The following is a 22033-nucleotide window of genomic DNA, read 5'->3' as shown; positions in this document are numbered from 1 at the left end:
TTACTGCTTGTCACTTGTTAACCATTTGATGGTAACTGTAGTCTGAGTGCTGGGCAGGACTGCTGAAGCTGAAGGAACTTTATTCCTGAGGATCAATTCTTTCCAGATTTCTTAGTTTGCTATTTCTTCAGAACAATAAAGAAGACAGGGACAAAGAAAATATACTAAAAACACAAACTAAAGCAAAAAAAAAAAAATCTAGGTAGAGTTTTAAAAAGGAAAATATTTACAAATTGGTCCTGTTTCCAAGTTATCACCTGTAATAGGCCAATGTTGAAAAAAGTTGAGATATGTAGATACTATTCTCTAGAATAAAGGTCTGAATGTCTCAGGTCTTGGTGAAGATGGCCTCCTTAGGCTTTAGTAGCTCTAATAAAGTCATGAGTTGAGCCATGGAGTTTATTGTTTTGTTTTGAAACTCAGACATAAAGTAATAACTAAAAATAACCAAAGGTATTAATGACCTAGGAGTAAGGCTCAGGAGTCTGGCTCTAAGGTAACTCATAGTCTCCTGACCTTCATAGTTGTTATTTCTTTCAATTGTGAAAAGTTATGGGAGATGAAGAGCAACAGTTGGTGTAATAGCTATGTCACTGGACTCCCATGTAGTCAACTGCGATACGAGTCCCGGACCCAGGCACGTGAGTGTACGTGCTTAAGATCCTGAGAGAAGAATGGAGGAGAAGGGATTGTGCTTTGTGTCTCTGTCTTTCTGGTGAGCACATGTGCCCTATAGCAAAAACCTCTCAAAAAAAAAAAAAAAAGTTACGGAGGAAAAAAAAGATTTTAATTCAGATGAACAAATTGCTATTATACTCTGGGAAGAGAAGTAAGCTTCAAGTCTCATATTCTTTTACTTCTTAAGAGTGATTTTAGGGGCTGGCAGGTGGTGTGGTGGTTAAGGGTGCTGGAATCCCATATGGTCGACCGCAGTTCGAGCCCTGAACCTGGCGGCTTGCTTTCTCCTTTTCCCTCTCTCTCTCACTCTGTTCCTCTCTGGTCAAATTTAAATACATAAACAAAGTTAAATAAAATAATTATTTTTAAAAATTCTTTAAAAAAAAAAAAAAAGGAGCAATTTTAGGTGCAGCTAACCTTCCTACAGCCCTATCTCAATTTTCCAGTCCTCTCTGGAATGTGGTGATTAATCACCAGAATATGTTCTTCCATAGAGGACAGGGAAAATTTTGCTGATGAGTTTCTGGCAGGGGAATTTTAAATGAAGAGTTCCCTTTTTGGTACATGTCATGAATCTGCCTACATGATTCATCTGTTCCTCTGACTCAGACTTCTTACCCAATTGAACAGATTTTTAGACTGGAAGTGCCAACCTCAACTAACAGTTTCAACTGATGTTTGATCTTACAGCTGCAGAATGAGTGCCACACAGTGCCTGAAACATGAATGGCTGAATAATTTGCCTGCCAAAGCTTCAAAATTCAAAGTTCATCTTAAATCCCAGCTATTGCTGCAGAAATATATGGCTCAGAGAAAATGGAAGGTATTTTGTTCTGCTTTTACAAAAAGCAGCATTTATTTTCTTCCTAGTCTTTGAAAGAACTGTAGATAAGTTTTTACTCACATTTTGATTCTAAATAGAAAGTTTAGGGGAGAAAATCTCTTTTATGCCAAAAGCTATCAGTTTGATTAAAAGATGCCACAGACCAAGAAGAATAGGCATAAAGGTGATTCTTGCATGGACAGTTTTTTTGTATTTACATGGACAGTTGGAAGTGACAGAATGAAGTTGAGCCTATCTCAGTGACAACAGTTGTGAAGTTCCTGAACTAGTTGCTTCTTTCTTGAGGCCTAATTAATCTACATTTCAGAAATGGGGGATGGGAAAGATTTATTAAGCTTTCAAAGCTTTATAATTTTGATTACAACAGAATTCTTTGGTAGCATGAACATAAAACCTATCTTAAAACAATTGAGATGGCATAATGGTTAAGGCACCAGACTCCCATATAGCTAACCACGTTTGAGTCCTGGGCCTTGCTGCTTGAAATTCATGCTGTGTGCGTGTTAATGCATGTTCAAATTCCAGGAGGAGGATGGGGGAGAAGGATTGCGGTGTGTCCATCCCCCACAGGGGGTGATTTTTCACTTTTCCTCTCAGTGTGTCTCTCTGGCAAATACATGTGCCCTATGGAAAAAAAAAAAAAAACTTAAAAAAAAAAAAATGGGACCAGCAGATGGTGTAATGGTTACATTGCTGGTCTCCCACGTAGTCTACCAAGGTTCAAGCCCCGACCCAGCAGCTTAAAATTCACACTGGACGAGTGTGTGTGCATGCCTAAGATCCCAAAATGAGAATGGAGAAAGGATTACAGCGTGGCCATCCCCCTGGGGGGTGATTTCTCACTTTCTGTCTCTCTGTCTCTCTCTGTCTGTCTGGCGAGCGCACGTGCCCTATAGCGAAAACCTCTCCAAAAAAAGAAAAAAGAAAAAAGAAAAGAAAAAAAATTCCATTATAATAGCTACCAAAAAGTGGAAATATCTGGAAATAAATTTATCCAGGGAGGTTAAAAAAAAAAAAAAGAAAAGAAAAACTCTCCAATGAAAACTATAAAACATCAATCAAAGGAGTTAAGGATACAAATACATAAAAAGATATCCTATGTTCATGTATTGGGAGAATTTATATTGTTAAAATTTCCATTCTACCCAAAGTGATATACAGAGTCAGTGTAGTCCCTACTACAATACTGTCCTTCTTCACAGAATAGAAAAAAATCCTAAAATTCATATGGAACTCAAAAGACACCAAATAACCAAAGCAATCTTAAACAAAATGAATAAAGCTGGAAATATTACACCACCTGAGTTCAAAATATACTACCAAACTATATTAATCAAAACAGCATACCAGCAGATGGCATAATGGTTACATTGCTGGACTCCCATGTAGTCAACCACAGTTCAAGTCCTGGACCCAGGGGCTTAAAATTTACACTGGGCACATGTGTGTGCATGCCCAAAATCCTACAGGAGACTGGAAGAGAAGGGATTGCAGCATGTCCATCCCTCCCAGGGGGGGATTTCTCGCTTTCTCTCTCTCTGTCTCTCCAGCAAGCACACATGCCCTATAGCAAAAAACTTTTTTTAAAAAAATGGCAAAACAGCATGGTAATGGTATAAAAACTGACACACAGACCAATGGAACAGAATAGAGAACCCATAAATACATCCACAGTTACATACAACTGATTTTTGGCAAAGGTGCCAGGAATACACACCAAGGGAAGGACAGTTGATTTTTCTATATGGTGTTGGGGTCCAGCCCTGTAGTGCAATGGGTTAAGTGCTGTGTGGAGGGAGCCAGATCCCACATGACCAATGTAGCACAAATCTTGACCCTAGTGACTTGAAAAACACCAAACATGTATGTACACATGCCCAGGATCCTGACAGGAAGGAAGAATGGAGGAAAGGATATTGCAACATGAACAGACCCACTATGGGATCTGCTTTCTTTCTCTATCTGGTGTGAGGATGTACCCTCTGGCATAAAAGAGTGCTGGGAAAACTGAATATCTACATGTAAATGAATTAAATTAGACCCCTAACTTCCACCAGTTAAAATAAAAAAACTAAAAATGGATCAAATATTTGAATATAAGACTTGAAACTATCAAACTATTAGAAGATGTCGGGAAAACACTTCATGACATTGCTCTGGGAAAGAATATATTGTATAAGACCTCAAAAGCACAAGAAATAAAAGCAAAACAGACAAATGAGATTTTATCAAACTAAAACATTTCTGCCCAGCAAAAACGAAATAACAAGAGTGAAGAGATGACTTACAGGATGGGCAAAAATATATTCAAACAGTGCATTTAACAACAGGCTAATACCCATGATATTTAATGAGCTAAAAAAACTCAATAGTTAAAAAACAAAACAAAAAAACCCAAAAAAACAAAAACAGAAACAAACCAAAAAACTACTTGATAAAAAATGGACAAAGGGGACCAGCAGTTAGTGTAATAGCTATGTCGCTGGACTCCCATGTAGTCAACCACGGTTCAAGTCCTGGACCCGATGGCTTAAACTCACGCCGGGCGCGTGTGTGCGTGCCCAAGATCCCGAGAGGAGAATGGAGGAGAAGGGACTGCGGCGTGGCCATCCCCTCTGGGCAGTGATTTCTTGCTTTCTGTCTCTCTGTCTCTCTCTGTCTTTCTGGCAAGCGCACATACCCTATAGCAAAAACCTCTCCCCCCCCAAAAAAAAAGAAAAAAAAATGGACAAAGGACCTAAATAGACATTTCTCAGAAGACAACATACAAACGGCCAACAGGTTTATGAAAAAATGCACATCACATGTCATTAGGAAAACTCAAATCAAAACTAGTTACAACATGTAACTAGCACCTCACCAATTAGAATGACTATTATTATAAAGATAAGAAATGACAAATGCTGATGAGGTCATATATAAAGGAGAACTCTTACACACTTTGGGTGGCAATGTAAATTAGTACAGGCACTATTTAGTCTAGATTCCTCGACTAAAAATAATATTATGATATGGTCCAGCATTCATACATTGGACATATATCCAAAGAAACTGAAATTAGTATGTCAAAGAAATATCTGCACTCCCATGTTTATTGTAGCACTATTCACCATGGCCAAGATATGGAATCAACCTCAGTGTCCATCAATAGACGAATGGATGAAGAAAATGTGGCATATACACACAATGGAAAACTATTCAGCCATTAAAAAAATGAAATCCTATCATTTTCAGTATCCTGGACAAACTTAGAAGACATGTTAAGTGAAGTATGCCAGGCACAGGAAGACAAATATCACTTCGTCTCACTCATATGAGGAATCTGAAAAAGCTGAGCTCACAGAAGTAGAAAGTATAATAGTGGTTACAAGAGCCAGCAATGGTGTAGTGGTTATGACGCTGGACACACACATGGCTGACTACAGTTCGAGTCCCAGACTTGATGGTTTGAAACTTATACTGGGTGCATATGCATGCATGCCCAAGATCCTGGGGGAAGAATAGAGAAGGGATTGCAGCTTGGCTATCCCCCCGGGAGGTGATTTCTCACTTACTCTCACTCTCTCTCTCTCTCTCTTTTGTGAGTACACATGCCATAAGGCTAAACTTGTATTATATGTTTCAAGATAGCCAGAAGACAGATCTTGAATGTTATGACCACAAGATATGATAAATGTTTGAGATGATAAATATGTTAGTTGTCCTGGATTGATCATTGTACGATACATACATATAGTACAAGAGCAATTATCATTTGAGAAAGTGGCTTTCCAACATTTTTATACGATTCGGATTCTCACTATAAAGCAACAGAACACCCCTTTATCTAGGGAGCCAGTAAACAAGTAAGCATATACATGTACATATAAAACAAAATGTGGAGGCCAGCAGGTGGTGTGGTGGTTAAGGCACTAGACTCCCATATAACTGATTGTGGTTCGAGTCCCGGACCTGGTGGCTTGCTTCCTCTCTCTCTCTCTCTCTTTCTGGTGAGGATGCATACACTATACCAAAATTAAAAAAGAAAAAAAGAAAAGAAATAATTCTAAAAAATGAAACCAAAAACATTAAAAAATTTCAGGACACTTAACAGTGTGACGCTTTGCCATTTGATTTCATTAAAAAAAAAAAAATGCTTTTCCCAACCCACAAATCTGATTTCATGATGTAGTAATGGGTTATGAATCATAGTTCAAAAAACATTCTTATAGTATTCTCTATTTTTCATGTGGAAAAAAACCAAACACACACTTCTCTCTTCATACTCCTGAACATTACATGACTGTTTACTATAATTACTCTAGAAATTTGTTTTCCACCTTTGGTTATCAGTTTTAAACAAGTCCAAGTGGCTAGAATTTGCTTAGTCTTTTTACTGTTTCTTCTTAAAGTAACTGGTCTAAAAGTATGCTCTTTCTTTCTTTTTTTTTTCTCTCTTTACTTCAAGAAACATTTCTACGTGGTGACTGCTGCCAACAGGTTAAGGAAATTTCCAACTTGTCCCTAATCTTCAACTCAGAATTTGTTGAGGATAATGGTGAAGTAATTACTCAAGATTTTGAAATTTGGACTTTTAATATTTATTCCACTGATTTTGTAAAAAAAAATGGTTACGACTATTGCCTGTGAATGAAAAATGGCCATAAAGAACACATGCTGTAACCTTTTTTTTTTTTTTTTCTGCCTGGTAAGATCACTAAGTTTGATATGTTGTGTTTACTTATCAAGTATACCTACTAATGGTGATAAGTGTAGGCCTGCTTTAGGTAGGTTGGGAAGCCCCTACTTTTAAATTTTGAACTCTAAACATACTCTGATGAAAAAACTCAGTAGACTATTACACAAGGAAATGTTACTCAAGATTATCTCTTCCAGTAGAAAGAATTCCTAGAATTCTGATTTGGTCAGGCATGGGCTGACATTTTATTCTACTATACTGTTCTAGTGTCAAGACGATAGATTTAGGACAGTGATTCTCAAACTTGTTTTAACTTATGCTCCCTTTTGAGAATAATCAACAGCAACATGGATCCTTCATTATTATTTGAAATTTCCAAATACATCGATTGTCCTGGCTAAATCATAGCAATGATCATTTTGAATGTGCTTTAAAATCTATACACACCTCCACCCTCTCTCCTAACTCTGGCCTGTCCTGATCTCCCTTTCTTGGTTATGAATTATGGTTTTGTACGTCAGGAAACTGAAAATGCAATATATGAAAGAGAGGTAAGAATGTAATGATGTTTAGCTTGCTGAGAGAAACAAAGAAAGGATACATCAAGAGACAATAAAGGAAAACTGTTCTACTTTAAGGATATATAGCACTTTTGATGTCGTCATTGTGTAAATATACATTAAATGTCCACTTTTTATAACCCTGAAGTACATGTAGTACATGAGCAGTAATGTCATCCATTCACTGATTCAAACACTGTTCTCAATGTGGTAGGCAACTAAAAAAATGTATAAACTTCTCTATGTGTATAAACATTTTACCAACCTATAAAAGAGTTAAAAGGGGTACTTACTTTATTATTCACAAGTAAACAATCCTTTCAATTTCTTTATTTCTACCTGATTTTTGTGCTATTCCCATTACCTTCCTGGGTCAGCAGTTTCAGCTGAAGTAGTGACTCTTAGTTTTTAATTAGACATGTAGCAGTTTCACAGCCTTTCAGGATTTTTATCTGAGAATAGACTGTTTTATGGCAGAGGACAGGCATTTGGAAGAGGCAGAGGTAAAGAGGTTATTCTGCTACTGCAGTTCTCTCAGGCTGAAACTTTCTTCCAGAAAGCTAGTCCTTGTTAGGAAGTTGAGTATTTGGTACCAGCAAAGTTAGGCCTGCTCTAAGTTGGCCAGCTACTAAAAGAAAATCAGAAGAAATGGCTGCTGGGAAAGCATTCTAGGAAACAACAACAGTGATTTGGTAAAATGCTTTATATTTTAGTGTTAACTTGCCTTTTTAAAAAGTGGTTCTTTGATAGCAGTCTCCAGAAGGAGTTACAAAATAGCTCTAAAAGAGCTACAACATTTTGGGGCCAGCAGGTGGCGTGGTGGTTAAGGCACTGGACACTCCCACATGGCCAACCACAGTTCAAGTCCCGGACCTGGTGGCTTGCTTCCTCACTTTCCCTCTCTTTCTGTGTCTCTCTCTAGTCAGATTAAAAAGTAATAATAATAATAATAATAATAAATGAATGCATAAATAAAATTAATTATAAAAAAAAAGAGCTACAACATTTTGTAGTTCTATAGTAGTTCTTATGCTTTTTGGTACTTAAAAGCCTTGGGAATGCTATGTGTCTTCTCAGAAAAAAGTAGTTTATTACCATGATCTAAAAGAGCAATGTCCAACAGAAATACAAGCTATATATGTAATTTTATAATCTCTAGTAACTTCTCCAAAAAATTAAAATTTAAATAATTTATTTAACCCACTATATCACAAATATTATACAATATGTAATCAGTATAAAATTATTAAGATATTTTATAATAAGTCTCTAAAACCTTGTATGTAGTTTATACTTTTATTTTTAGATTTTTTTTTTTTTTTGGCTATGAAGTGTGTGCGCTCGCCAGAAAGACAGAGAGAGAGAGAGAGAGAGAGAGAGAGAGACAGAGACAGAGACAGAGACAGAAAGCAAGAAATCACCCCCCGGGAAGATGGCCACACTGCAATTCCTTCTTCTCCATTCTCCTCTTGGGGTCTTGGGCACACACACACACGTGCCTAGTATAAGTTTAAGCCACCAGGTCCGGGACTCAAATAGCAGTCAACTACATGGAAGTCCAGTGACATAGCCATTATGCTAACTGCTGGTCCCGGTACTTTACAGTTAAAACACATGTTAATTCAGATGCTAGCTTTTCATTGTACATACTAAATATATATTTAGATTTCTTCAGATTTAACTGTAGAAAGATATAGTCACGTACTCAAGTTGTTTGAAACATACTTAAAACAACAGGTTTCTAGTGACTCGGATGGTAGTATACACTGGACACTGCTTGGCATGCTGAGACCACATGGGAAGCCCAGTTTGGTTCCTGGCCCACCCTTAAACAAGCTAACAAACAAACAAACAAAGCCAGGTGCAGAGGTGTCTACCTGTGGTCTTAGCTCCTTGGGAGTGGTAAACTTGCATTATTAGGAATATAAATGTGCTGCAAAATTGCATCAAGAATTCCTACCTTGGGAACCAGCAATTAGCGTAATGGCTGTGTCTCTGGACTCCCACGTAGTCGACCGCGGTTTGCGTCCTGGACCCGGTGGCTTAAAACTCACGCCGGGCACGTGTGAGTGTGTGCCCAAGATCCCAAGAGGAGAATGGAGGAGAAGGGATTGCGGCGTGACCATCCCCCCTGGGGGGGTGATTTCTCGCTTTCTGTCTCTCTGTCTCTCTCTGTCTGTCTGGCGAGCGCATGCGCCCTATAGCAAAAACCTCTCAAAAAAAAAAAAAAAAAGAATTTCTGCCTTATGAGGGTATTTGGACAAGATTGCATTAAGGTAATTTCTCTGCTTCCCAACTAATTTAAGAAATAACCAAGCATCTACTACATTCCAAATAACCAAAATCATTATAATTAAGCTTTTATGATATAAAGAAAAAGTGAAAAACAGGACTTATTTTTATTCTTCAACAAGGCTCCAAAATTTCAGGTTTATCAGAATGTCATCTTAATGGTGTAATTTAAAAGGGAATATTCTTTAGGGACCAGCACGTGGAGTAATGGCTATGTCGCTGGACTCTCATGTAGTCAACCGTGGTTTGAGTCCCAGACCTGGTGGCTTAAACTCAAGCTAGGCGTATGTGTGTGTGTGCCCAAGATCCAGAGAGGAGAATGGAGAAGGGATTGCAGCGTGACCATCCCCCTAGGGGTGATTTCTTGCTTTCTGTCTGTCTTTCTCTTTCTGGCAAATACATGTGCCCTATAGCAAAAACCTCTCAGAAGAAAATTTTAAAAAGTGAATGTGCTTTAATTAACTCACTGGGTCAAAGACCTTAAATTTAAGAACTAAAGTTATAAAACTCTTAAAAGGAACTACAGGAGAAAAGTTTTATCACATTCAATTTGGTAATGATTTCTTAGATAAGACAGCAAAAGCACAGACAACTAAAGTAAAAACAGCTGAACTGGATTACAGCAAAATGAAAAACTTCTATGCATCAAAATACACAATCAACAGGGTGAAAAAAGGCAACCTAACAAATGGGAGAAAATATTGCCCAATTATTTATCTAAGGGTTAATATCTAGAATATATAAAGAATTCCTACAAGCCAATAATAACAAAAGAAAACAAACAACTTGATTTAAAAAAGGGTAAAGGAGTTAGACATTTCTCTAAGAAAAAAAAAAAAAAAACCAACTATAAAGCATGTGAAAGAGACTCAATGTCCCTAATCTCTAGGATATGCAAATCAAAACCACAATGAAATAACACTTTATACTCATTAAGATGCTTACTATAGGACCAGCCGGATGGTGTGGTGGTGAAGGTGGCTGAATCCCATATGGCGGCTATACAGTTTAATTTCTGATCCAGTGGCTTGGCAAATATGCTAGGCGTATAAGCATGTGTTTCCAAAATACTGAGAAGAGAATGCAGGAAAAGGGATTGTGGCATGGCCACCTTCCGGGGGGGGTGATTTCTTAGTTTTCTTTTTCTCTCTACCTGTACCTTCTCTCTAGTGCATGCCCTATAGCAAAATCAAAACAAAACAGAAACAGAAAATAAGCATTGGTTAGGTTGTGATCAAGAAACTGGAACTCTTGTGGACTATTGGTGGGAATATAATATAGTTCAGCTACTGTGCACAATATGGTGATTCTTCAAAAATTAAAATAGTTATGATATGGTCCAGCAACCCCACTTCCGGGTACATACCCAAAAGAATTGAGAGCAGAGTACCCAAGAAATATTAGGTCATTGGGAAAGTCATGATGTATTTTTCTATGTTTTCCTATGCAAAAACATGTCACGACTTTCCTGATGACCCAATATTTGTATACTCATGTTCATAGCAACGTTACTACAGCCAAGAGTTGAAGAATCAACCCAGTGTCCTACTGATTGATGATAAACAGATAAACAAGATGGGTTATATATAAAGGGACGTCTTTCAAAAGTTCATGAAAAATGTATATTATGAGAAAATTATGTCTAGATTTCAAAATTTTGCACCTCCCCAAAAATATATTAATTCTTTTCCATAAACTTTTGAAGTTCCCACATACAAATCAGTATCATTCATCCTTGAAATGGAAGGAAATTCTGACCCATGGTACAACATGGATTAACCTTCAAGACATTATGTCAAGTGAAATAAGTCAGCTACAAAGACAAATATTATATGATTCTATGTACACGAAATACCTAGTCAAATTCAGAGACAGAAAGTAGAATGGTGGCTGTCAGGGATTTGGGAGAAGGAAGAAGGAAAAGTTAATGTAAATCAGTTCAGCAAAGTGAAAAAAATTATGGAGATTGGTTGCATAACAATGTGACTATATACTATTGAGTCATACACTTAAACATTAGGATGGGCAGCACCTAGTGGCGTAGTTGGTAGCAAAGTGAACTACATAGCTCATGGCAGATTTGGATTCTCTGGCTAGTCTGAAAACATGCTGGAAGGGTGGGCAAAAGGGGATCATCGTGTGATGAGGTCATTAAGGATGCTTTTCTCTCCCTCTAGTGTATACACAGTGCTCTTTATCATGAATAAACTAAACTTAAGATGATAAATTTTACATTTTACTATACAATTGAAGAGACATGAGTATGCTTAGATTCACATGGTGAAAATTGCCTTTTTTTTTTTTAGCTTTATGCTATAGGGTGTGTGTACTCACTAGAGAGAAGAAAAGTGAGAAATCACCTTCTTGGGAGGTGACTATGCTGGAATTGCTTGTCCTTCATCCCCCTCTCAGAATTTGAGGCACACACACACGTGACCAGCACGTGTGACCAGCGTGTTTTTCAAGCCACACGGTCGGCCATACAGGATCTAGTGCTGTCATCACCATGCCACCTGCTGGCCTCCATTGCTTTGACTCAAAGCTAGAAATCTAAATTTGGCACCAAACAAAAACAAGTTATATACTTTCTTAAAGTAAATGATAATACTTAATTAGGTCATGTATTTTCTATTTTAAGTTTGCCAGGAGCATATATGCTTGCCAGAGATAAAGAAAACAAAAGTGAGAAAGCACCCCCGTGGGAAAGGGGCACACCACAATCCTGTCTTTTCCACTCCTCCCTCCTTTTGGGATTTTGGGCATGCACACACAAGGGTCCAGTGTGCTTTTCAAGTCAGCGGGTCTAGGAGTTGAACTCACTTTCAGTTATGTGAGATCCAGCTGCTTTAACCATCAGGGCACAAGTTGGCCCAGATCTTGTCTTTTTTAACTTCTTTTAAAATCTGCTGCAGGTCAAACAAATTAGCCAGAGAAAGGCAGGCAGAGAAATGTCCCCTACTTTGGGAAGTGGTCTTCTATGTTTCTCCCTCCTTTAGTAATTTTATGTGCATTCCTATGCACCTCATGTATTTCTCAAGTTAAGGGGTCTGAAACTTGAACTATACAGTTGTCCATCTGGGATCCAGCCTTCACGATTACCAGGCCACAGGCTGGCCCAAGATCATGTATTAATTTTAGTTAAATCATGTCTGATGTAATACTTCTAGTAACTTCAGACCTTCCAAAAAAGAAAACCTCTTCTTCACAGTTCTTTTCTGTTGTTGTTATAGGGTGCATGCACTCTCCAGAAAGACAGAGAGAGACAGAAAGTGAGAAATCATCCCCTGGGGGAATAGCCATACCACAATCCCTTCTCCTCCATTCTCTTGGGATCTTGGGCACGTGCGCACATGTGCCTAGTGCGCGTGTTTAAGCCACCAGGTCCAGGACTTGAACTGCAGTCGACTACATGGGAGTCCAGAGATGTATTACATTATGCCATCTGCTGGCCCCTATTCCTATTTTATTGATGAGGCATAAAGATAATTAATTTGCTCATGGTTTCACAGGTGGAAAGTTGCTGAGTAGGCTTCTAAACCTAGAAAGTCTAGTTTGAGTCTATGCACTGGTGAGCAGCGCGACTCAGTGTAAATCTGTGTGTTCCTGCTAGAGTAGACAATGCTTTTGGCATAACAAGGATCCCTCTAAGGGGTGACAAGTGCTACCTGAACGCATAGAAAAATAACATTTATTAATTTATGTCACACAATATATTGATTTAATTAAACCAAAAACTTAAAACTTTGAAGTACAACTTGTCAGATTCCACTCACTCTGAACTTTATATCCTGGGCAGGACAAAAGACTACCTTTTATTTTAAAACAAAGTAAAAAAGCAAAATGGCTTCAATTCCATTTTGTGGGAGAACACAGACTGGTGGGAAGCTGGGGCTGTGCCAGTCAGACACTGTGGTTGATCTCTGTTGCCCAGGTCAGGGGCCAGCCCAATGCCCTGAACTGCTGGCTTCTTTGCTATTAACACAATTGTCTTAGGATCCTAGTTATAAAAGTTCAAATGAAATTCCAAAGCCCTCAGATCTTCTGGGAGGTGGTAATATACTACTGGTTTGCCGCACATACCAGTCTGAAAGCTGAAATCACTCTCCTGTAGCCTTTTGAGCACTGGCAGCATTTTCCAAAATTTTCCTTTTCCATTCTTCATAATCCTGTGTCAGATTTTCATCTTTCTGTGGTTTACTTGGGATCTCTACTGTGTTCTCTATTTCTATGAGAGAAAATTCCCAAAAGTAATTACAAATATTGTAGACAAAATTCTTATGTTTACAAATAAAAATTTAAAACGAAAAATTTTTGCTATAGGGCATGTGCACTTCTTGCAGATACAAAGACAGACACAGAGACCGAAAGCGAGAAATCACCAACCCCCGCCGCCACCGGTGGGATGGCCATGCCATAATCCCTCTCCTACATGCTCCTCTCTGGATTTTGGGCAAGCACGCACACATGCCTGGCGTGAGATTTAAGCTGTCAGGTCTGGGACTTGAACCGCAGTTGACTACACAGGAGTTCAGTGACATAACCATTTTGCCATCTGCTGGTCCCTGTTTATCTAACTTTAATTTATAAAGGTAATACAGAATAAGATATGAAAATAAAATGTGGAAATAGTAGCTATCACTTTTCTCTTTATACCCTAAGAATTCCAAGACATCCTAATGATAGCTAACATTTATCAAGCACTTATCTTGTGCTTGACAGGCATAGAACCAAACACTTTAAACAGTATTACCCATTTATCCCTCACTAAACTCCTATGAAGTGGGAAATTGAGGTTTACAGAAATGATGTGACTTTCTTAAAAATTATATAGCCAGTAAGTGCTGCTAAAGCAAATAAAAAGGCCGTTAGCCTGAGGTTTTCTCTGTAGCTAGAGATCTTATGTAAGCAAACCAGAACCTGGAAACATTTCTGGTAGCTAAGAAGAAAAACAACAACAAAACAGCTTCAGCCAATCACAGTCAGCCAGCCAACTGATTATACTGATAGAAACCTTCTATCAGACTAGGCCCAAATAGGACAAACAAAAATAGGACAAACAAGTAGCTCTAACCAACCTTGTTAATTTTCTGCTTTGCTTCCAAGTTTAGTTTCTAAGAGTTTGTTGCTGCACAGCTAGGTGGGTGTACCTCTCCAAACTTCTTTCCAGTTTGAGTGTTGCCTGACCCACATATCGTTCTTTGCTCAAATAAACTTTGTGAAATTTAATGTGTCTAAAGTTTCTTTTACTTTCCTTTTTTATTTTTTTTTTTTGAGAGGTTTTTGCTATAGGGTGTGTGTGCTCGCCAGAAAGACAGAGATAGAGATAGAAAGTGAGAAATCACCCCCCAGGGGGGGATGGCATTGCTGCAATCCCTTCTCCATTCTCCTCTTGGAATCTTGGGCACGCACACACATGCACCAGGCATGAGTTTAAGCCACTGGGTCTGGGACTCAAACCATGGTCGACTACATGTGAGTCCAGCGACATAGCCTAGTCATTACGCCAACTGCTAGTCCTCCTTTTTTGCTTAATGGTGATTAAAGTAGGATTTGAACCCAGCCTGTCTGACTTTGGATATGTTCTTAATTATGTAATACTTCTGTTATTGTTTGAAAACTGGTCTTATCAAATTATTAATGGTCAGGGGCCAGCAGTTAGCGTAATGGCTATGTTGCTGGACTCCCACGTAGTCTTTCGCGGTTCGAATCCCGGACCCGGTGGCTTAAACTCACGCCAGGCACATGCCATGCCCAAGATCCTGAGAGGAGAATGGAGGAGAAGGGATTGCAGTGTGACCATCTCCTCTGGGGGGGGCGATTTCTTGGTTTCTGTCTCTCTGTCTGTCTGGTGAGCCCACGTGCCCTATAGTGAAAACCTCTCCAAAAAAAAAAAAAAATTATTAATGGTCAGGATTTACTTAAAACCTGACTTGTCAGGCAAACTGTTGAAGCAGCATAGAACTGTTCAGTGCAGTTATCACGCTGTACTAATTTCAATTATTAGTACAGAGTTAGTAAGCCTTACCCTTTGCTGGGGGTTCAACCATTATCTTCCTCTTCTTCTGTGGTAGAACAGGTAAATCTCCAGGTTCTTCTTTAAGAAAAAAACAAGTGTTATATAAAAGTTAATTTTTCTCCTATTCCCAATTTTAGCATTTGGACATATTCTGAATCACAAATAAAAATTAGATACCCCGACTGACCAAATACTAGGATAAGGATAAGGCAAATAACTTCACTCTTCTCTTTTCTTTGGCTTTTATTGTAGGACTTGATAATCATTTTTTTAAACATATATAACTAGAGGCTGACATTTAAAACTGGAGTATGTTCATGCAGATCTACTTTGCCAGTATAGATTGACAGAATTCATGATTTTAAAAGTTACTAATCTGGGCCAGCAGACAGGGTAGCAGTTACATTGCTGAACTTCTACATGGCCGACTGCGGTTTGCGTCCTGGATCCAGTGGCTTAAAACTCACACTGGGCACATGTGCCAGTGTGCCCAAGATCTCAGGAGAATAGAGGAGAAGAGATTATGGTGTGGCCATCCCCACTGGTGGGTGATTTCTCATGCTCCCTCTCACTGTCTTCTGTCTCTCTCTGGAGAGTACACACACTCTAAGGCAAAAAACCTCTAAAAAATACATATCTATGTTAAAAAAAAAAAAAGTTACTAAGCTACTTCATTTGAAATAGAAAAACTAATTTTCTCACTAAAAATATATCTTGTTGACATTAAATACAGAATTCAGGAAGTGGCTAGTTATTAAGTTTGAAAATGACTTTTAGCAGAAAGTGTACACTTCCAAAGAATGCATCCTTGAAACACAGAATACTTACTGTCGATCTGCTGCCCAATCTTCTCTAATTGTTTATACAGTCGATCAAATATGGGCTTTTTAACACTGGAGGTGGCTACCATTTTGTTTTTATCCACCTTTAGCTTTAGAATCCTATAAAAGAATTTCACACATTGTTTTTCTTAAGGCTAGACGTTTTGCACTCTGACCAACCACATTATCTACTTACTTCCTTTTGGCCTATGATTAATTAAGAATCCCCAATATCTAAACATAAGCCATTAGTGATAATCATGAAAATTTACTTTTTATATAACACTTTAGTCGTTCATTGGACTGTTTTAAGAGAGATTTTTGCTAGAGGTCACATGTGCTTACTGCAGAGACAGAAAGAGAGTGAACGAGACAGAAAGCAAGAAATTATCCCCCAGGGGAATGGCCATGCCACAATCCCTTCTCTTCCATTCTCCTTTCAGGATTTTGGGCATGCATGCACATGCGCCCAGCGTGAGTTTCAAGCCTCCAGGTCCAGGACTCAAAACTGCAGTTGGCCATGTGTGAGTCCAATGACATAACCATTATGCCATCTGCTGGTCCTACCATTGAACTGTTAAGGGGCACATAAAGAACATTTGCTGTTGGACTAGCAGATGGTGTGGTGGTTAAGGTACTGGACTCCTTACTTAGCTGACTTTAGTTCATATTCCAGATCCGGTGGCTTGAAAATCATGCTGGCCACATGTGCTTGCATGCCCAAAATCCCAGGAAGAGAACGAAGAAGGGATTGTAGTGTGGCCATCCCCTCTGGGAGGTGATTTCTCACTTTCTTTCTCTCTGGTGAACACATGTGCCCTATGGCAAAAACCTAAAACAACAACAACAAACAAAACAAACAAAACCTAGAAAAGAAAAGAAAAACATTTGCTGTAGTGCTTCTTGCCTTTCAGAACTTTTAGTAAATTTCAGATATACTAATTTGCTCAATGACAATCATGACATTACAAAAAATCCACACATTTATTTATTTTTCTATTTATTGTGATTTTTAAGTTACCTGGTCCAGGACTTGAACCACAGTTGGTCAAGTGGGAACCCAGCACCATAACTACCACACTACCTGCTAACCCCGACAATCATGGTATTTAAACATTGAACTCACTTTAACCCACGATGCCTACATTTATACCACATGTATGTGACACCCCATCTACCTTGGGGGGAAAACAAAAAACCCTCTGAATAACATTTCATAGCAATCATTAATAAAAAGCACAAAACAAGCTTCTTATTCAGGATAACAGACCTGCCCAGATCTTTCTTCACTCAGTATAATACATGGTTTCAAAAGTGGGTTATATGACTACTCTGTTCTAACAGTCACATTTCCTTCCTATACATATATACCTTTGTTGAATTAAAGGAACGTCATTTTCTACAAATGCCAATTAACTACTCTCAGGTATGTAGGTAACAGAGACAAGTTCACCAAAATTAGTGTCCAGGTAGTGAGAAACCCCATTTTTTGAGAGATTTTTGCATGAAATCACCAGAGAGACCGAGACAAAGAGAGAGAAAGTGAGAAATCACCCCCCAGAGGGATGGTCACACTGTATCCCTTCTCTTCCAATCTCCTCTCAGGATTTTGGGCACAGATGCACATGCGCGTGGCATGAGTTTCAAGCCGCCAGGTCTGGGACTTGAACTGTGGTCAGCCATGGGAGTCCAGTACCTTAACCATAACACCACCTGCTGGCCCCAAGAAGCCCATTTTTTTACACGACAACTATATTTTGTTTTGTAAGCTTTCTAGCAATATAAAATAAGACAACTTTAGACGAAGGTACACTATTATTTCCAGAATAACATTTCGATCCATACACAGATAACCCACAACTTTAATATTCAGAGGTAAGAACTTTAGCACTGAAATGTTTTATAAATTATCTGAAGAACAATAGTTCCAAGCTATCAGCTATATCACAGGATAGACTGAGGATGTGATCACCTGGCCACTATTCCTGATGTTATTTATAGGGGAAATGAGTTTTCTGACATCCCAGTAAATTAGAAGTATTCTTTGGGAATGAAAAACCCACTTGTAAACTGAGGACTTTTCTCTATATTAAAGGAACACTTACTTGCACGCTGAAAGTAGTGCAGCAGTGGTGAAGAGCGGCCTGGATAAATCAAGATCTACCTGCTGCGTCTGAGGAAGACTGGACTCATAGCTAAGGGAGAGCAGAGATTGCAGAATTATATGGCAGAAAATATTCAAAAGGGATTGAAAAATGCAAATCAGATCTTACAAGCTTTTTAAATGTCTGAGAATATGCACTCTGTCACTTGAACATAATTTCTAAGACGGAAAATTAACCGGAATAAAACAGTGGATAATTTTGCTTTATGAGAGTAAAATTTCAGTTAAGGTTATTTATGCTCCATACCTTAGCAGTATCTTTGAAGCCATGTTTACTGCCTCTGTGCAGCTAAACTGTACAGCCAGGTCTCTTATTCCAATATTTGAATTCAGGCCCAGTAAGCACTCAAAAGATTTAAGACAGCTCTGATACATCTTCTTGTTCAAACCAGAAAGTTTAATTAAATAAGCCTTTGAAAGGAGAAACATAAAAATCATAAGTTCTAACATATTAGCATTCTTAAACTTATTTAACAAGTGGTATCAACTTTCCAAAAATTAATGAATTCTGTGATAAGTCATTCTACATAAAGGTTTGGCTTCATTTAATCAAAACTCATTATTCATACAAAGTACGGCTTTCAAGGAGCTCATTTCATTGAAAGGCAGTTATACATATGGACAGATAATTTAGAATGATCACATGGTATTAATATAGTCATGTTGTGAGTAAAAACTTGAGTAAAAACTTATGCAAGACATATATATTGTTACTTGTTTTCTAACAAAGGCACCAACAGGCAATTTACTGAGAAAAAGGAGGGAAGCAGTAGGGTTGGGGGGAGAGCACGTGAGAAGGAGGGGAAGGGAAAGATGAGAGAAATTGAGAGAGAACAGGAGGATGAACAATTATGGGAAATCAATTCTGTCTGGAAGAGTGAAGGAATGCTTTATAAAGGATGTAACAGGGGTCAGCAAGTAGCATGGTGGTTAAAGGCGCTGGATTCCTACATGGCCGGCCACGGTTCGAGTCTCGGACCTGGAAGCTTGCTTTCTCGCTTTCTCTTTATCTGTCTCTTCTGGTTAAATTTTAAAAAATAATAATAACAAATGGAAATAAATAAATAATTCTAATGTTAATAAAAAGAATTTAAAAAAGAAAGAAAAAGGATGTAACAGCAAGGCAGGGTCACAGAAGATAGATCTCACCTTGTATTCCAGAAGGGCATTCCAGGAAAAAACCTAATGGTATACCAACACAGCTTTGTAATACTATTTGTTTTTTAAAGAGAGATTTTTGCTATAGGGTCAGTGCGCTCACCAGAGAGAGACAGAAAGACAGAAAGCAAGAAATCAACCCCTGGGGGGATGGCCAGATCACAATCCCCTCTCCTTCATTCTCTTCTTGGGATTTTGGGCACACACACATACATGGTTTTAGGCTGCCACGCCCAGGACTCAAACTGCAGTCCACGACATGGGAGCCCAGTGACATAACCATTATGCCATCTGCTGATCTCTGTTTTTAATGCTATCATTCAACGAGTACTGTACAGTTACAGACAGCATTGGTACTGTGTTAAGTATTCTACACACAGTATATTGTTTAATCCTTTTAAAAATCCATTGAGATGAATATTTTTATCCTTGCTTTATGGATGAAGAATCTGGAAACTCAGAGAGCTAGTAAATGATTTGGTCTCAACAAGTGACTCCTCCTGATGCAAAGCTTGCTCTCTCAACAACTATGGTATCTAGAAGAAATACATGGATATTTAAGTATGTACTTTAGGAGGATAATGCTAGTAGTAATATGGAAGACAGCTTCTGGTAAAGAAAAGGGAGTCAGGGAAAACATAATGATGATAGTTCTGCAAAAATTACACATGAATATAGCCAGGAAAATTCTAGAACATAAACATTTTGGTCCAGGTCTCGTCCAACAGGAAAATTAAAACATAAAGGTAAGCATCAGTCTTGCACTCGATTATTCAGGCATTCAATAGGACTTAACTTACCCTGTCCAAAGGGCACTTCATACAGGAAGCTGCCAGGTCCAGGCACATGACTGCATTGCTGGTTTCTGTGGTATGGGCAGACAGGCCAACACACTTCACCTGGGACAGTCGCGAGTATTCCTCTGCTTTCCTGAGTATAAGGGCAATGTGCTCACTAAAACTCTTCTTCAAAGCGTTTGCTTAACACTTTGGTAAACAATGAATAGTTTGGTGGAGTTCATTCAAGGATTAACTACTGTGATAAATTCATCTGGGGCTGAGAATGAAGTACATGTCTGAGGAGGGAAGCTCTAAAAGACAAAACTAGCACTTTGACTCCAGGCATCACTCTGCTTAAGTGCTTTCAGCCTAAAGTAAGTTAACTCCTGCAAAAAAACAAACTTTCCTTCTTTCATTACTGGCACAAGCAGGAACGAACTCAGACACAGGCAGGCTGACAAGGATCCTCCCTTGTACAAGCTGTCTCCCGCCCTTAAATAAAAATCTTTACCGGGACCAGCAGATGGTCTAATGACTATGTAGCTGGACTCCCATGCAGTTGACCGCAGTTTGAGTCCGGACCCGGTGGCGTAAACTCACACCTGGTGCATGTGCGTGGGTGCCCAAGATCCCCAAAGAAGGATGGAGGATAAGGGACTGCGGCATGACCATGCCCCTGGGAGGTAATATCTTGCTTTCTGTCTCTGTCTTTCTGCTCAGTGAAGCACCCTATAGCAAAAACTTCTCCCAAACAAACAAAACCTTTAGTATACAAGACAACCACCTTTGGGTCTTGCGAAAACAGAGTGTTGGGTGCTCCCGTTTCTGATCGGAATGTGTCATTTTAACAAGTGCCAAGATAATACTGCTGCTGGTCCAGAACGACACTTTTGAGAACTGCTGTTACTTCAAAGCCTGAATCATGCAAACATCCTTCCCATTTCAAGCTTTTTGTGTGAGGCTATATGGTCTCTGCTTGGGTCGGTCTTGTCACATCCTCCGTGGCTGGCAACTATGAATCGTGTCTCAGCACAAATGGCATCTCCACCGAGACCTTTCCTGGATGTTGACTGAAGCGCAGCCGCCAGGTCAGAGGCTCTGCCCTACACTCCAACCTACCCTACTTAATGTGCTTCCTGCTCTTGCCATTTTAGACAGTGCCCGCCACTGGGTCTATATCACGTCCATTTGTAAACAGACGCTGTAAACAGCCCCTCAATAAGAATCTTCCAAAATGACCGAAAGTTCGCCCTGTCTCGTTCCTTTGCCTACCCCTGTGCATCCCACAGAGCGAGTGGTGCCATAGACATCCACATTCGTCCTTCCTGCCATCTCGTATAAGCTGGGAAAGTTTTTCTTGAATTAAAGTCTAAATCCCACCGAGTCACCATGCCGCTATAACTCCGCTCCTTCTGTGGAGCAGAAAGGGCGCCAACCTCTCCTGAATATGGTCCAGATTACGAGGCAGGGGCTTTGCTGGGGGCGTGCACATCCAGACTCACCTCAGCACCTCCGGCTCGGCGAGGCCCAGGCGTGGGGCCAGTCGTCGGATCAGTCCCGATTCCATGGCTCGGACGCGAAGAACTCGCACAAACACTGGCGACGCTACGAAACCCGCGGGAAGAAGGCGTGCGGGCCAGTGAAAGCCAGGCTCCACCCCTCCGGGGCATCTGCATTGGTTGGGACGAGAAATTGTGACTGTCAACAATCCAATCCAGGTCTTCCTTCTGCGCATGCGCAAGCCGAGCGTGCGTCCCGCAAGGCGGATATAGTGAATGTGGACTAGCGGCTTCTTCTCCTTCTATTCCTTCCTTCTCGACAATCTGATCAAACACCGTGTATCCCTCCTGCTGTCCCCTGCCTGCCATCGAGCGATCTCCATTGCCCCATGCCGCCCCAATACTGTCGCACGCCGTAGAGAGACTGGCTGGCGCCCAGATCTGTCAATCTAGCGTTAAGTAGCAAGCGCCAATAAGCACGCGAGACTTGGGTTTCTTGAAGCGGGCCAATCGAGGAGCGGCCTGCAGACCTGTGGGCGGGGGG

General features: G+C 39.6%; 2 protein-coding genes across 7 annotated transcripts in view; one reads left to right on the top strand and one right to left on the bottom strand.

Moving 5' to 3' along the window:
- The window catches only part of MYLK3 (myosin light chain kinase 3), a 67300-nt gene extending 60249 nt beyond the window's left edge, over window positions 1-7051 (top strand). For 3 of the 4 annotated variants that reach the window (XM_006170458.3, XM_006170457.2, XM_006170456.3), the window contains exons 12-13: window positions 1369-1501; window positions 5970-7051. In XM_006170458.3, the coding sequence (XP_006170520.1) occupies window positions 1369-1501; window positions 5970-6029 (193 nt within the window). In that variant the 3' untranslated portion in view covers window positions 6030-7051. The remainder of the gene's footprint in view (window positions 1-1368; window positions 1502-5969) is intronic. The other variant, XM_014585002.2, reaches the window with a different exon arrangement.
- Window positions 15-21968, bottom strand: ORC6 (origin recognition complex subunit 6). 3 transcript variants are annotated; one of them, XM_006170460.3, is made up of 8 exons: window positions 21493-21968; window positions 20012-20141; window positions 18301-18464; window positions 17995-18084; window positions 15897-16009; window positions 15078-15146; window positions 13133-13277; window positions 15-125 (listed from the first exon to the last, which is right to left on the bottom strand). In XM_006170460.3, the coding sequence occupies exons 1-7, from the start codon at window positions 21723-21725 to the stop codon at window positions 13150-13152; spliced, it is 927 nt and encodes a 308-aa protein (XP_006170522.2). In that variant the 5' UTR covers window positions 21726-21968; the 3' UTR covers window positions 15-125; window positions 13133-13149. The 3 variants fall into 3 exon arrangements, with proteins under 3 accessions (XP_006170522.2, XP_006170523.2, XP_006170521.2); XM_006170461.3 differs by lacking the exon at window positions 15-125 and having other exon boundaries at window positions 12468-13277; window positions 15078-15143; XM_006170459.3 differs by lacking the exon at window positions 15-125 and having other exon boundaries at window positions 12471-13277.
- Between the last annotated feature and the right edge of the window lie 65 nt (window positions 21969-22033).

Source organism: Tupaia chinensis, unplaced genomic scaffold, assembly GCF_000334495.1.
Source record: "Tupaia chinensis unplaced genomic scaffold, TupChi_1.0 Scaffold148557_1, whole genome shotgun sequence".
Classification (NCBI taxonomy): domain Eukaryota; kingdom Metazoa; phylum Chordata; class Mammalia; order Scandentia; family Tupaiidae; genus Tupaia; species Tupaia belangeri.
Note: the sequence above shows the minus strand (reverse complement) of the source record. Positions and strands in the feature narration are given on the sequence as shown.